General features: G+C 34.2%; 4 protein-coding genes across 4 annotated transcripts; all 4 read left to right on the top strand.

Annotated features, from left to right (window-relative positions):
• The first annotated feature begins 94 nt into the window (after positions 1–94).
• On the top strand, positions 95–2,940 carry BX664DRAFT_328325 (carbamoyl-phosphate synthase L chain, ATP binding domain-containing protein). Its single transcript, XM_051544580.1, has 5 exons — positions 95–401; positions 474–2,057; positions 2,167–2,319; positions 2,430–2,570; positions 2,632–2,940. The coding sequence occupies exons 1-5, from the start codon at positions 147–149 to the stop codon at positions 2,785–2,787; spliced, it is 2,289 nt and encodes a 762-aa protein (XP_051401310.1). The 5' UTR covers positions 95–146; the 3' UTR covers positions 2,788–2,940.
• Positions 2,941–3,746: 806 nt separating this feature from the next.
• On the top strand, positions 3,747–4,492 carry BX664DRAFT_328324 (uncharacterized protein). The gene has a single exon (XM_051544579.1). It carries the CDS (start codon positions 3,760–3,762, stop codon positions 4,414–4,416), a length of 657 nt encoding a protein of 218 aa, XP_051401309.1. The 5' UTR covers positions 3,747–3,759; the 3' UTR covers positions 4,417–4,492.
• Positions 4,493–5,005: 513 nt separating this feature from the next.
• On the top strand, positions 5,006–10,478 carry BX664DRAFT_96027 (uncharacterized protein). The gene is made up of 18 exons (XM_051549810.1): positions 5,006–5,199; positions 5,284–5,682; positions 5,773–5,967; positions 6,019–6,166; positions 6,233–6,330; positions 6,454–6,469; positions 6,547–6,594; positions 6,741–7,195; positions 7,274–7,377; positions 7,474–8,325; positions 8,413–8,484; positions 8,639–8,799; positions 8,890–9,316; positions 9,454–9,673; positions 9,775–9,843; positions 9,925–10,039; positions 10,111–10,185; positions 10,266–10,478. The coding sequence occupies exons 1-18, from the start codon at positions 5,167–5,169 to the stop codon at positions 10,394–10,396; spliced, it is 3,618 nt and encodes a 1,205-aa protein (XP_051401308.1). The 5' UTR covers positions 5,006–5,166; the 3' UTR covers positions 10,397–10,478.
• A 1,190-nt stretch (positions 10,479–11,668) lies between these two features.
• On the top strand, positions 11,669–13,115 carry BX664DRAFT_328321 (CheY-like superfamily). The gene is made up of 2 exons (XM_051544578.1): positions 11,669–12,800; positions 12,908–13,115. Exons 1-2 carry the CDS (start codon positions 11,960–11,962, stop codon positions 13,021–13,023), a joined length of 957 nt encoding a protein of 318 aa, XP_051401307.1. The 5' UTR covers positions 11,669–11,959; the 3' UTR covers positions 13,024–13,115.
• The last annotated feature ends 654 nt before the right edge of the window (positions 13,116–13,769 follow it).

The following is a 13,769-nucleotide window of genomic DNA, read 5'->3' as shown; positions in this document are numbered from 1 at the left end:
TCACTCCCTTTGATACTTCTCTCACGCACACAACTCTGAAATAAAAATATCAAACTCAGTCGATTTCAAACTAACTTTTTTTCTCTCTCGTTTTTTTTTTTTTCTTATTCCCCTTTTTTTTGACTTTTTTTAACCTTTTATATATAATGAAGTCTTTCTTCAGACATCATCCTTCACCTTCTCGATCAAACATTTCCTTCTTATCTCGGGCACATTCCAAATGGTTTCCTTCTTTATATACGATTTCACGATACACAACTCCATATAGATATATATCAACTGCATACAACAATTCTTCTCCGGTCACAACAAAATCAATATCTTCTGATATAACTCCATTATCAACTACTACATTATCCTCTATTCAACGCAAAGATACAAAAACTACTGGATATAAGAAAGTAAATCCATCATTATTCCTATAGAAATAGTCATAACATATCTCATAAGAACAATATTTTTTTTTTATTTAGACTTTTAACAAACTACTGGTAGCAAATCGTGGAGAAATAGCATGTCGAATTATCAAGACAGCCAAGGCAATGGGCATACGAACAGTGGCAGTGTATTCGGATTTGGATGTGGATGCTCTACATGTCCAATTAGCAGAAGAATCAGTACGACTTGGGCCAGGGGAACCAGCAGATTCATACTTGTCTATAGACCGGATCGTGGCGGCGGCACAAAGTACGGGATGCGATGCAGTCCATCCTGGTTATGGTTTTCTCAGTGAAAATGCGATGTTTGTAGAAGCATTGAATCGAGCATCCATTCGATTTGTTGGTCCTTCTGCATGGGCGATAGCGGCCATGGGTGATAAAATTCAAAGCAAGAAATTGGCGGAAGCTAGCGGTGTGAATGTGATTCCTGGTTATCATGGTGAAATCCAATCATTCGATCAAGCAATACAGGTGGCTCATGATATTGGATATCCGGTGATGATCAAGGCAAGTGCAGGTGGTGGTGGCAAAGGAATGCGAGTTGCTTGGACAGATCAAGAACTCAAGGATGGTTACACATTGGCGAAACAAGAAAGTCGGTTCGCGTTTGGTGATGATCGATTACTGATTGAAAAATACATTGATCAACCTCGACATATTGAAATTCAAGTATTAGGTGATCATCATGGTCATGTTATCTATTTGCCTGAACGTGAATGCTCTATTCAACGGCGGAATCAAAAAGTCATTGAAGAATCTCCTAGTGTGCATTTGGATCCAAAGACAAGACAAGCAATGGGTGAACAGGCTGTTACTTTGGCAAAACATGTGGGTTACAGTTCAGCAGGTACTGTAGAGTTTTTGGTGGATCGACAACATAATTTTTATTTTTTGGAAATGAATACACGTCTTCAGGTTGAACATCCCATTACTGAATATGTTACTGGTCTTGATTTGGTGGAACAAATGTTATACTCAGCCGCAGGTTATCCTTTGGATTTACAACAATCTGATATACAAATTTCTGGCTGGGCTATGGAGGCACGTGTATATGCTGAAGATCCTGAAAAATATTTACCATCTGTGGGGCGGCTACTTACTTATCAAGAACCTTGGACAAATAATGGTGATCATTCTCAAAAGCATCAACGACGACGATGTGATTCTGGATTTATGGAAGGATCAAATATTCATGTGGAGTACGACCCTTTAATATGTAAGTTAGTGACACACGGCGAGAATCGACAAGAAGCAATGAATACCATGGTACAGGCATTGGATGAATATGTCATCAAAGGTGTTACACACAATATACCTCTTTTACGTGGCGTTGTGGCTCATCCTCAATTTCGTCAAGGTGATTTCTCGACCAACTTTTTAATGGAACAATATCCCAATGGATTTCGACCTCCTGTCATGACCTCAAAGGATATGGACTGTTTAGCTGCAATTGTATCTGGTATGTGGCTCAAGAAAGAACAACATCGATATGGCAAAAATACACTATCGGCATCGTCAACATCATCATCTATGTGGGTTCACTTGACTGATGAACAGAATAATCAAGTAACGGAAATCAAGGTGGATATGGATATGATGGACAAAGATAAATACCAGGTAAAGCAACCAAAAAAAAAAAAAAAAAGTTATCGTTCATACTCACCTCTCCTTTTTTTTTCTCTTTTTCTTTTTTTTTTTTTTCTTTCTTTGTATGTTTCTGTGAAAGGTATGTTTACCTGGATTGTCGGGCATCATTAGTATGCAGTGGCCATTAGATGGATTACTATCAAGAACATTATTACCTGATGGAACGACACTTGTGGTGCAACATCTAGATGTACTTGATTTTGGATTTAGAGTACAATATCATGGTAGTCGGGTAAGTTATTTATTCACCATCATTCATTAAAGTAATTGGACTCCTAATTTTTTGTTATCCTTATTATTGTTTTATTTTGTATCATCTTATTGTCTATTTGCATTTTGTAGTACAAAGTAGCTGTATTGAACAGTGATCAACATCAATTATCTCGATATATGAAAAGGAAGACCAAGGAAGAAGAAAGCAAATGGATTCCAAGCCCGATGCCAGGGAGGATCATCAGTATTGCTGTGAAAGAAGGGGACAAGGTAATAATAATAATAAGATGATATGAATTTAATTTTAATATTTTTATTTCAATTTGTTTAGGTCAAGATAGGTGAAGAATTGGCAGTAGTAGAAGCTATGAAGATGCAAAACATATTACGTACTTCTCGAACTGGGACTATCAAAAAAATTTATGTGATTGCTGGCAATACAGTGAAATCAGGACAACTGCTGATTGAATTTCAAGATGAATCCTAGGATGATGGACTTGTTATTAAGTATGGGGATCGTGTTAGTATTTATAGATTTGATGGGATTGCATTAGTATTACTATTATTATTAGTTAGATAATTACCTCTTTGGAATACCTTTTTCAATAAACTGATTGGGAGGAAATTTTGGGGATGATGATCATAAATATGATTAGATTATGTCATTTATGATGGAATAAAATCAATGGCCGTGCTTATAGAAGCATATATGGAAATATATGGATTTATTTTTATCTTTCAAAGAAATTATTGACAAATTGATAAACATTGATAATAATAACAATAATAATAATGAGGTGCTCCTTGATTTCGTTATGATGATGGTAATAACGTGGATTTATTAGTTTCCTTAAAATATAATATCACGAGAAAAAAAAAAAAAGTTTATTGCTCTATATTCTGACTTTGGATGAACCTTACTGACAAATGGGAGATAAAACGTTGTTTGATGGATTGAAAACAATGACAAGACGGGTCTCCTATTTACCACGAGTAATAAAAAAAAAAATGCCAACACGCGGTTGGATTTAATGACATGTTTATTTTTTCATAAGAAAACCGATAGACACCCCTGTTGTCCTAATATGGTTTTTTAAGGTACTAAAGTCTTGCCCATGAGAATGAACAAAAGTACTGCCTTTTTAACCTTTTTTTTTTTTATGAAAACATGGATTCTTTTTCTCCGTATTTTTTTTTTTTATCCGTGGAAAGTCTAGGGTCCTTACAAGAAGGATGATGATGATAGTGAAGGGGGTTATAAAGGGTAGTTTTTGATTCATCAGCATGTTTTCCATATTGGGCCATGATTAATGCGGATTGGTTTCAACTCCGCGTCAAGCTTCAAAACTTTTTGACTTTGTACCTCCTTAAAAAATGACATTTCAGAAATATATATAAAATGATGACATTTCTTTGGTTTATTTTATTCATCATTATTATTACTATCTTTATTTATATTATGGATTTGAAAAACTTACTTTGCAACAAGTCATCTACCTTGACAGTACCAGCTGATATGGTTCCTTACCATGATCATCATCAAGAAGTATGCTTAAGATCACCTATGATAACATTTGGAGAATTTAAAGATAATTGGTCATATTCTGAAGACATCACTAATAGTCGACATTCAACTCCATCTCTATCATCATGCTCTTCTACTGTTAGTTCACCTACAACAATATATTTATCTCATCATCAACAACAACAACGTACGCCAGCAACAATTTCATCTCCATTAATGTCATCATCATCATCAAGTCCTCAAACACGTACACCATGGACTTCCTCTGAAGATTTTTTATTACAAAAAGGATATGCTGAAGGATTATCATGGGCATTAATTAGTTCTACCTATTTACCACATCGTTCACGTGGATGTTGTTGGGGTCGATTCAAGACTTTACAAGCAAAAATGTCTGAGCATAGAGAATGGTCCACAACCGAAGATCATGTTTTGTTGTTGGCGATTAAGAAACATGATAGATTATTTAAACAAGCTTGGAAAGCAGTGGCACGAGAAATGGGGAATCGTAATTGGGTGGATTGTGAAATGCGGTCATTTAAATTATCGAGGGCTGTTCGAAAGCAACGCCAACGAGCCTGTCCCTATTGAATTTCTTTTTTTCTTTCCTTTTTTTTTTTTTTTTTTATGTTTTACTCTCTCTCTCTCTCTTTTTTTTTTTTTTTTTATTAGCATCTCTTTTTACATTTCTACACACATATATACTATTATAGTCCCTTTTTATACCTCACTATATACAACTTATATTATCATTTCATCTATATGCTTCTCCCTCCTTTTTTTTTTGAATTGTACATAGATATTCCTTAATATATATATAGCGTAGACTAGATACTCTCTTATTATTTACTTTTTTATTCAATAAAAAAAAAGGTAATTTTTTTTTTTACTCTCTTTGATATGAAAACATTAGGAAATTTAAATATAGACTTTTTTTTTCTAAAAGTTTATTTTATTTTCCTGCATCTTTCATTCTCTCTCTTTTTTTTTTTATATAGATACATATCACCTTAAATGGTATTCTACTATTTTTTTATATTGTTATTCAATACTTTATTTCTTTCATCTTTTTATGTGACATCGATTCAAGCGATTCAATTGGTTGGAAATGATACCGCCATGATTCAACAAGGGCAATTATTACTACCATCATGTAGCACAACATCTTTTAGTAATACTACAGGAAGTCAACAACGAAAACCAAGAATAGCTGTATTTTCTCACAATGAAGCCAATGCAGCCAGTTATTTTCATCATCCGGAACAAGGTGCTTTGGATGCAGCTACGATTGTAGATATTCAATTAGAATGGAATCGACATTTGGTTACAACCGGATTGAAAATGAGTGATGATATCAAAGCAGCTGTAGATCAGGTAATCTGTATATAAATATATATTTTTAATATTATTATTATTATTACACCAAACTCGTAAAATGAATTAACATTTATTAAATAGAATGTGGACGGTATTATTCTTAGTATTCCCGATAACACTGTATTCGAGGCTGCCCAGTATGCTTTGGAAAGAAATGTACCTATGCTTGTATTCAATGTGGGTCAAGATTATGCTAGTCAATTAGGATTAACTCGAGTGCTTCAAGATAATATAAAAGGTGGTGAAATGCTGGGAAAGGAACTTTTTCAACGTGGATACACTCGTCCATTGGTCATTCAATTCTCTCAAGCCAATGATACTGCATGCAAAGAACGTGTAACAGGTATTCAGTCTGTTATGATTGATTGGACTTCTTCACCTGTCATCTTCAAGGATAATAGTACTTTGAACCCTGCTTCCGAAATTACTCGACTTTTTAATCAAGGTGATTACGATTCTATCATTTCTCTCAGTGGCGCTGTAAGTGATATATATATATATATTATGATTTTTAAAACAAAGATATGAATAACTAATTCTTTTACTTTTGATATTAAAAAAAAAAAAAAGAATGCTGTGGATATCGTGACAGATGCAGTATTGAATATGTTGGATGTCAATAATAGTACTCGTATTGGTGTAGGTTTCTTTGATCTTGGTGGCTCCAATATGACAAGTCTTTTTCAGAGACATAAGGATGTGTTCGGTATCTCTCATTTACCCTACTATGAAATTGCATTGCCTGTATTTTATTTATATCTGAAGGTAAAATCAAATTTGATTCAATCATCACCTCATTCATTATGTTTTTACTAGATTTTGACAGGAAAAGATGTATACTACAACAAAACTATTAGTACTGGACCTACATTAGTAACTAATTCTACATTGGCTGGTATTCTGGAAAATGAACAAACAACAATGATCCCTTTGAATGATCAAACAGGTTATGTGGGTGTATCTGGTAAAATAAAAGTGGATGATTATACATCATATCCTAATCTTTTTTTTTTTTGAAATATATATATAGTACCTAATATAGCTGGGGATACATACAATTCTGCTGTCATGAGAGGTGCGTATGATTTAGCTCATAAATTGAACTGGACTCTTTTGAATGCATTTGATGTAAGTAAAAGTTTTTTACTTATTGGAATCGAATATCAACTCCGGTCACTGCAGTGAAAAGCTAACTCTTTTTTTGATTTTTTTTTCTTTTTCTTTATTCATTACTTTGTATCATTCTTCAAGCAACCATCAGGTAGTGGTATGTTATTAATAATAATAATAAAACAAAATATAGAAAATAATAGAATTGGTTCTAATTTGATTTATGAAATATAGAACGCGATAGTCAAGTCAGAACTCAAATCTCTTCTTATGCAAAACGAGGTAAACTCAAAAAAAAAAAAAAAAAAAATAGTAGATAAACTCTTTTTATCTTACTCACGGTTCTTCGTTTTTTCTTTTCTTTCTTTTTCTTTTTCTTCTTCTTTTTTTTTTTTTTTTTTTTTTTTTACCTTTGTTGATTCTTTTAGGTGTTAGCGGCATCATATTGGAATCTAGTGATGAATCGATTGAACAATATACCAACAAAAGTCAGGTCACTTTAGTCCAAATAGGTTCCTTTTTTGAAGAAGTCAAATCAAAAGTTCCCAATGTCGCCATTAATCTTGCCGATCTTTCTCAGTCCATAGCAAATACCATGATAGAAGATAATATCAAGGCACCAGTATGTTTGGCTGAACAGACTTATATGGATATCACGTCTTTTTGTCAACACTTTTATGAAGCATATCGAACTCACTTCACAACTGGTAGCGACAGTTTCCATATTCCTCAGGCTCATCATGTTATACACTATATTAATATTTCTACAGGCGACGCCACGGACAAACAATTCCAAAATATAATGACAGCTTTGGCATCCATGCATTACGAACCCGACGCTATTGTTACCTTCTCAGATCATATCTTTGATATCATCAATGCCGTAAAGTACAAATACTGACATAAGTATTAAGAATACCTCTCACTAACTTTTTTTTTAAATAATATATTCGTATTATAGCGAATTCTCAAAGGTTATTTGAAAAAAGATACGGTGGTCTATACTTCAAGTGATCTCTTTGATCAAGTTCAGGCATTTGTTAGTGGCAGAATACGACGATTTTGGTAAGTCAGCAAAAAAGGAATAAAAGAAAGAATTAAATGCCAACAACGAACTCTCATCTTTATTACTATGATTATTAATATTATCTTTTTTCATAGGTATCTCAATCTGTTTGCATTGGGCTTCTTATCTCTTCTAAATATCTTGTTAATCAACACTATTTCTTATCAGCCTTGGATGCACACTCAACTCGCAACACCATTAGTGAATGATATTTGTCCTCTTGGTACATTTTACAGTCAAATATCTCCTGATTACTTTTGTATGGATAGCAATCAGCGTACTCGGCTCTCAATCCAATGTTCTCCTTGTCCTGAAAACACATATACAGATCAATACAATCAACGTGTTTGTACACCCTGTGGATATGGTACTTACTCACTTTCTGGTTCGACATCATGCACTCAATGTGAACAAGGTAATTCAAATTCTCTCTGTCAAGCATTTGAAGCAGATCAAAGTGAAGCACAACGACGTACTTTGGTTGCAATCTTGGTCCCAGTTATCGTTCTTTTGTCTATTGGTCTATGTGGTTTTATTGTATGGCGTGGACGCAAATTCCTTTTACGACGACAACGTTTACGAGATGAAACCTGGCTACTTTCTTTTGATGAACTTATGAATGAAAAGATCAAGCAACTCTCACCCAACGAAGAAGAAGATCGACGGACAACGGGGTCTACGGATGATCATGATGAATTCAGCATACCGGAAAAAATGGATGACACTAGCAGCAAAGAAGAAGGCGACGAGGAGGACAGTATTGGTGTCATTAAAAAGCAAAATCCCCAGCCACAGAGACAATATCCAATAGAAGAACAAAAGGAAATGGCTATATCCAAGGTCAAGTTTAACAACAGTCTATCGTCAGCTGAACCAAAATGCACTTCAGTCTTGGTTGAATTATCTGATCTAGACTCCCAGCGTGCCAAATCATTAACGAAGAAAGTGTAAGTTATTATTATTGTTAGACTCAATCAGTGATCGAATAGGTTATAAGCTACTTACCTCTATTTTTTCCCTCTTTTTGCTCATAGTGGATCCCAAAAGTATTTTACTTCGTTGCCAAAAAGCGGATGTTCAGATTTGATATATACCAAGTGTTACAGGTAAACGAATAAAGATTAGAAATATCAACAGAAGGTTGATGATGGTAATATATAAGGGGCATTCTAAATTACTGACTCTTTTCCTCTTTTTTTTTTTTTTTTTTTTTTTTTTTTTTTTTTTTTTTTTTTTTTTTTTTTTTTTTTTTTTTGGTAGACATAATCTCCCCGTGTTCGTCAAACAAATTGGATCTAAAAGAGTACGCGTAGATGAAGTTGTACGGACTGAAGCTGCCTTAATGAAGGAAACTCGACATCAAAATTTGGTGGAATTTGTTGGACTGATTCTTGAACCTTATCGTACTTTTATTGTTGAAGGTAAAGCATCGTTGGTATATGAGAAATCGTAGCATTATCTTATTATTAACATTTATATTATTTTTTTCACTTTTATTTTGCCAACGCAAGAGTACTGTGCAAAAGGATCATTGGCAGATGTTCTAGCTGATCCTGACATTGATTTAACATGGATATTCCGATTCTCTCTTATCAATGATCTTATTCAAGGAATGGCATTCATACATCGATCGAAATTCGCTGTCCATGGCTGTTTAACCTCAAGTGCGTGTTTCATATCAAGTAAATGGGAATTGAAGATCTCTAACTATGGTCTCCATAAATTGCGCCGTTCTCAGGTCGATTCGGTATTGCTCCCATCCGTCCGCAACAATTATTTGGAAGTGGCAGGTCAAAGGAATGAAATCATTAACAATTTGGAGGATTTGAATGTTGTACAATTTAATCGCACTCTTCTTTGGTTGGCTCCTGAATCTGTTTATCGCACTCCATTGGGAATTTATTTGACCAACCCAAGCAAATCTGCTGATGTATATAGGTAAAAAAAAAAAAAAAAATAATAAATAATAATAATAACAAAGGAAAAAAATAAAACTGTTGCAACGGTTTATATTATCGTCATCATTATTACTAATCCCCTCGAATATCATTAATTTTTGAACATGTTTGATTTAGTGCTGGCATTATCATGAACGAAATTATCACACGTGAATTACCCTATCAAGCGCTATTGGACGATGGATTAACAGCAGAGAATATCTTCAACATGCAACACTCTGGTCCCTCTTGTCTCGTACTATCGAAAAAAGACGATTATGCGGAGAAATTCAACTCAATCATCCTGGACTGTCTTCGTCGAGATTCCTCTGGAAGACCTAGTTTTGCCACGATTGGGGTAAGAACAACATTTTTTTTTTATTATATTATGGAAAGAAAGGAGGGAAACTATCGTTTTCATACCACTAATTATTTTTTTATTACAATTAACAATGATAGAATCGAGTCAAGACAATTGATCCTAACTTGTTTCGATCAGATAGTGTTGTAGATAATATGGCCATTCTTGTAAGTACTACTATAGTGATGATGATAAGGATGATGATTATTTATCTTTTCTTTTTTGAATCGAATCGAATTGCTTATTAGTTGGAGAAGTATGCAAACAACATGGAAAAGCTTGTACGAAAACGAACTGAAAACTTAGTACTACGAACAAAGGAATTGGAGGCTGAACGCTTACGAACTCAGAATTTGTTAAAAGGTATTAGGTGTATACTAAGATTACTATTTGATTACGTGAAAAATACTTATTTCATGGTTTGAATCAATTAGATCTTTCTGCGGCAAAAGAGGTAGCAGAAATTGCTGCTGCTTCCAAGCAAAACTTTTTGGCAAATATGTCTCATGGTAAGAGAGGATTAACAATATTATTTTGGTCAATATAACTCCCCTCCTTTTTTTTTTTTTTTTTTTTTGATAATGGATAGAAATCCGAACTCCAATGAATGCTGTTATTGGTATGTCTAGAATGCTAATGGAAAGCGATCTTGAACCCCACCTTTATGAATGCGCGGAAACTATAGAATCATCTGGTAAATATATAAGAAAATTGAATTAACCCATCGACAATATGGTATATTTTATATGAATGGTTCTATTTTATCTTAGGAAACCATCTTGTCGCTTTGATTGATGATATTCTTGACTATTCAAAAATTGAATCTGGAAGATTAACCTTGGAACACAGCAAGCTTGATTTGGTAAGTAGAAAAAAAAAAAAAAACGGAGAGATAAAGAAAGAGGAAGGTAGTTTCTCAAAGAAAATTGTACTTCTCAAACTAATTGGTTATTCTGCTTTAAAATAGACATTTGTAATTGAAAGTGGCATGAAATTGATGTCATCAAACTATCTTGGTAAAGGTGTTGCTCTCTATTACTGTATTGATCCTGATCTTCCAATTCATGTTTATGGTGATTTGGTACGTTTACGCCAGATTCTTCTCAACTTGTAAGTTTCTTATTCTAAAACCTTTCTGGCGATATGGAATGAATACGTATTCATCTTTTTTTTTATTTCCTAATATCAAAAACTAGATTATCTAATGCATTCAAGTTTACGGAGAAAGGATCTGTAGTTATACGTGCAACTCTAGATAAAGATCAACAATTAACTAACGTGACGGATATGGATGATGACGATGACAAATATCAATCTCCTTGGATTTCCATGACACCAAGCGCGGATACTAATTATAATCCTATGGATGTGGTTCCTTACTTATTCTCGGTCACTGACACTGGTATAGGTATTCCAAAATCCAAGTCAAAGAAACTATTCAAATCATTTTCTCAAGTGGATGCATCAACAGCTAGAAATTTTGGTGGAACAGGTAAAAAATAACTCGAGAAAAATAACTCATTATTGGTCAACTGTACTAAAATTTTTATTTTTATTTTTATTTTTATTTTTTTTGTTAATAATAGGCCTGGGACTTGCCATCAGTAGACAACTTTGTAGAATCATGGGTGGCGATATGGTAAAGTGAACAATTGCAATAACAATAATCAATATCTGTGATTGATCAAACCTATCTAGAGAAATACTCATTTTTTAAGTTTATGTAATTTCCTTTTTTAGTGGGTGGAATCTGAGGAAGGACATGGATCGACCTTTTACTTCCGGGTCAAGTTGCAAACTCAAGCAGATACTCCAACCTATGGTGAACAGAACGCTTTAAATGAATTGGCAAAAAATAATTCCCATCCAATGGTAATATCTGGAAAACAAGTGACTCGTCAATCTTGGATTGAACTACTCTCAAATTTTGGTATGAATGCCCAAGCTTTCTCATTGGCTGAAGCTGTAGACTTTTTTGAACAACAACAACAACAACAACAACAACAACAACAACAACAACAACAACAACAACAACAACAACAACAACAACAACAACAACAACAACAACAACAGCCAAGCTCGGATAATGATAGTATATTTTTGCCAACAACTCTTATAGTGGATTGTGATTTGGACGCCATCGATCATCCATCTTTACGAGAACATTCACGCAACAAAGGATCAGCAATATCACAACAACATACATCATCATCAAACCTTGCCGAATCCACCACGACAAGTCGCATTGTGCTCGAAACTTTACAGCAACTGTTTGATATCTCGATGATTCCAAAATTATGTGTGGTGGATGTCCGGTTGCGCAATTCATCTCTTATCAATCTTTCTCCTTCAGATCGACCTTACCAACGTTGTCCTCGTACTCCTGAATCATCGAAACTTTGTGTCGAAACCCCACAAGAAGAAACCAGCAACCACTTTTATCTTCAAATGCTCACTAAGCCATTCAAGAACACCAAGCTTATCCAATGTCTTCATCTCTTATCAAGTCCTGTTCCTACTTCGTCTGTCTCATTACTACAATCGTCACCAATGACAACAACCGAACAAGTAGCAAATCCTTCTTCCTCTTCATTTGTAAGAAACGGTTGGGATTCTTTTCTTCGCTTTACTGGTACTATTAACACTGGGTTAGGGAACAACAACAACAACAACAACAAAGTGATGATGACACCAATACCGGATGATACAATGAACACACCTACCTCAGGTACATATATATCAATGTTGGCGCCCAACAATTCTATTGGTTCTGGCAAACAAGCGCAACTTCCAGATTGGTCTGAAAAATTGACTTCAGTACGTGCATTACTCGTAGATGACAACCCGGTGAATCAAAAGGTACTAACACGGATGCTGAATCGATTGGGATTGACATGCGACGTGGCTCAAAATGGACGAGAAGCAGTGGAAAAATGGATCACATCGGAGCAACAAGGTATACCTCTTCAATTGATATTCATGGATGTGTTTATGCCGGAAATGAATGGTTTGGAAGCAACGACAAAGATACGCTCAGAATCGTCTACTACGGCCACTCGTCCTTATATCATTGCGATGACTGCTTGTGTGATGGCTGGAGATAGGGAAAAATGCATTGATGCTGGTAAGGAAAAAAAGACCAATCTTTTTTTTTTTTTTTTTTTTTTTTTTTTTTTTGCTGTTGTATGTAATAACACTTATATTTATTCTTCTTCCTTTTTATGTCTATAGGAATGAATGGTTATGTCAGTAAGCCAGTGCGGAAAGAGGAATTGGAAGCAGCTATCCATACGTTTACTCAAGTAGCAGCAAGTGAAAAGAAACAAGGCGATACTAGCATCGACTAGAAAAATGAACTAAATGGGAAAGATACTGAATTCAGATTAGTGCTTTTTTTTTTATTTAAAATCAATCAATAAAAAAAAAAAACATCATATTTAGCAAATACTTTTTTTTTCCTTTTTTCAAATTTTATAATTTAACGTGACATTTTTAGTGGTAAATACGCTTTGATACATTAATAAAAAAGAATGGCATAGATGATATGCTTTATTAGCAGTGGCTTTATGATATGATTAGAGGTTTAAATCTGAAAATGCATTTGAAGATTTCTTTTTAGAGTAAGATTAGATGCCAAGTGGCCTTTTCTTGCATTATCGACAAGTTATCATTATGATCCGCTAACAAAAGAAACGGTCATAGATAATATAGCATCTTTTGTTAAAGGTACTTATACGGCATGATGATAGATTTAAGCTTATATACAGGATGAAAAAATGGGATCAGTTTTTGGATTTTACAGCCAAAAATTTGGAACTCCTCAGCCAAACTTTGGCTGTAAAAATAAATCGTCGAGGGTTCATCAGGCAATTTTTGGGAAAATCGATGAAATCATTTTAGTATTTATTGCACATTATCTGGCAGGATAAGTGATAAAATGGAATTAGATGATATTATGCTACTTTTTTGAGAGGAATCTAATGGTGGTTATTTTATGGGATGATGATCATTATTAGATGAGAGATGATGATATTGACATTTTATTTTTTTAATTTGCTGTATAAATGGCGAGATAAGCTACAAAGTGGCGTTA

This window comes from Halteromyces radiatus (assembly GCF_025201355.1).
Source record: "Halteromyces radiatus strain CBS 162.75 chromosome Unknown BX664scaffold_3, whole genome shotgun sequence".
Lineage (NCBI taxonomy): Eukaryota > Fungi > Mucoromycota > Mucoromycetes > Mucorales > Cunninghamellaceae > Halteromyces > Halteromyces radiatus.
The sequence above is the reverse complement of the archived record's forward strand: the minus strand, read 5'-3'. Positions and strand labels throughout refer to the sequence as shown.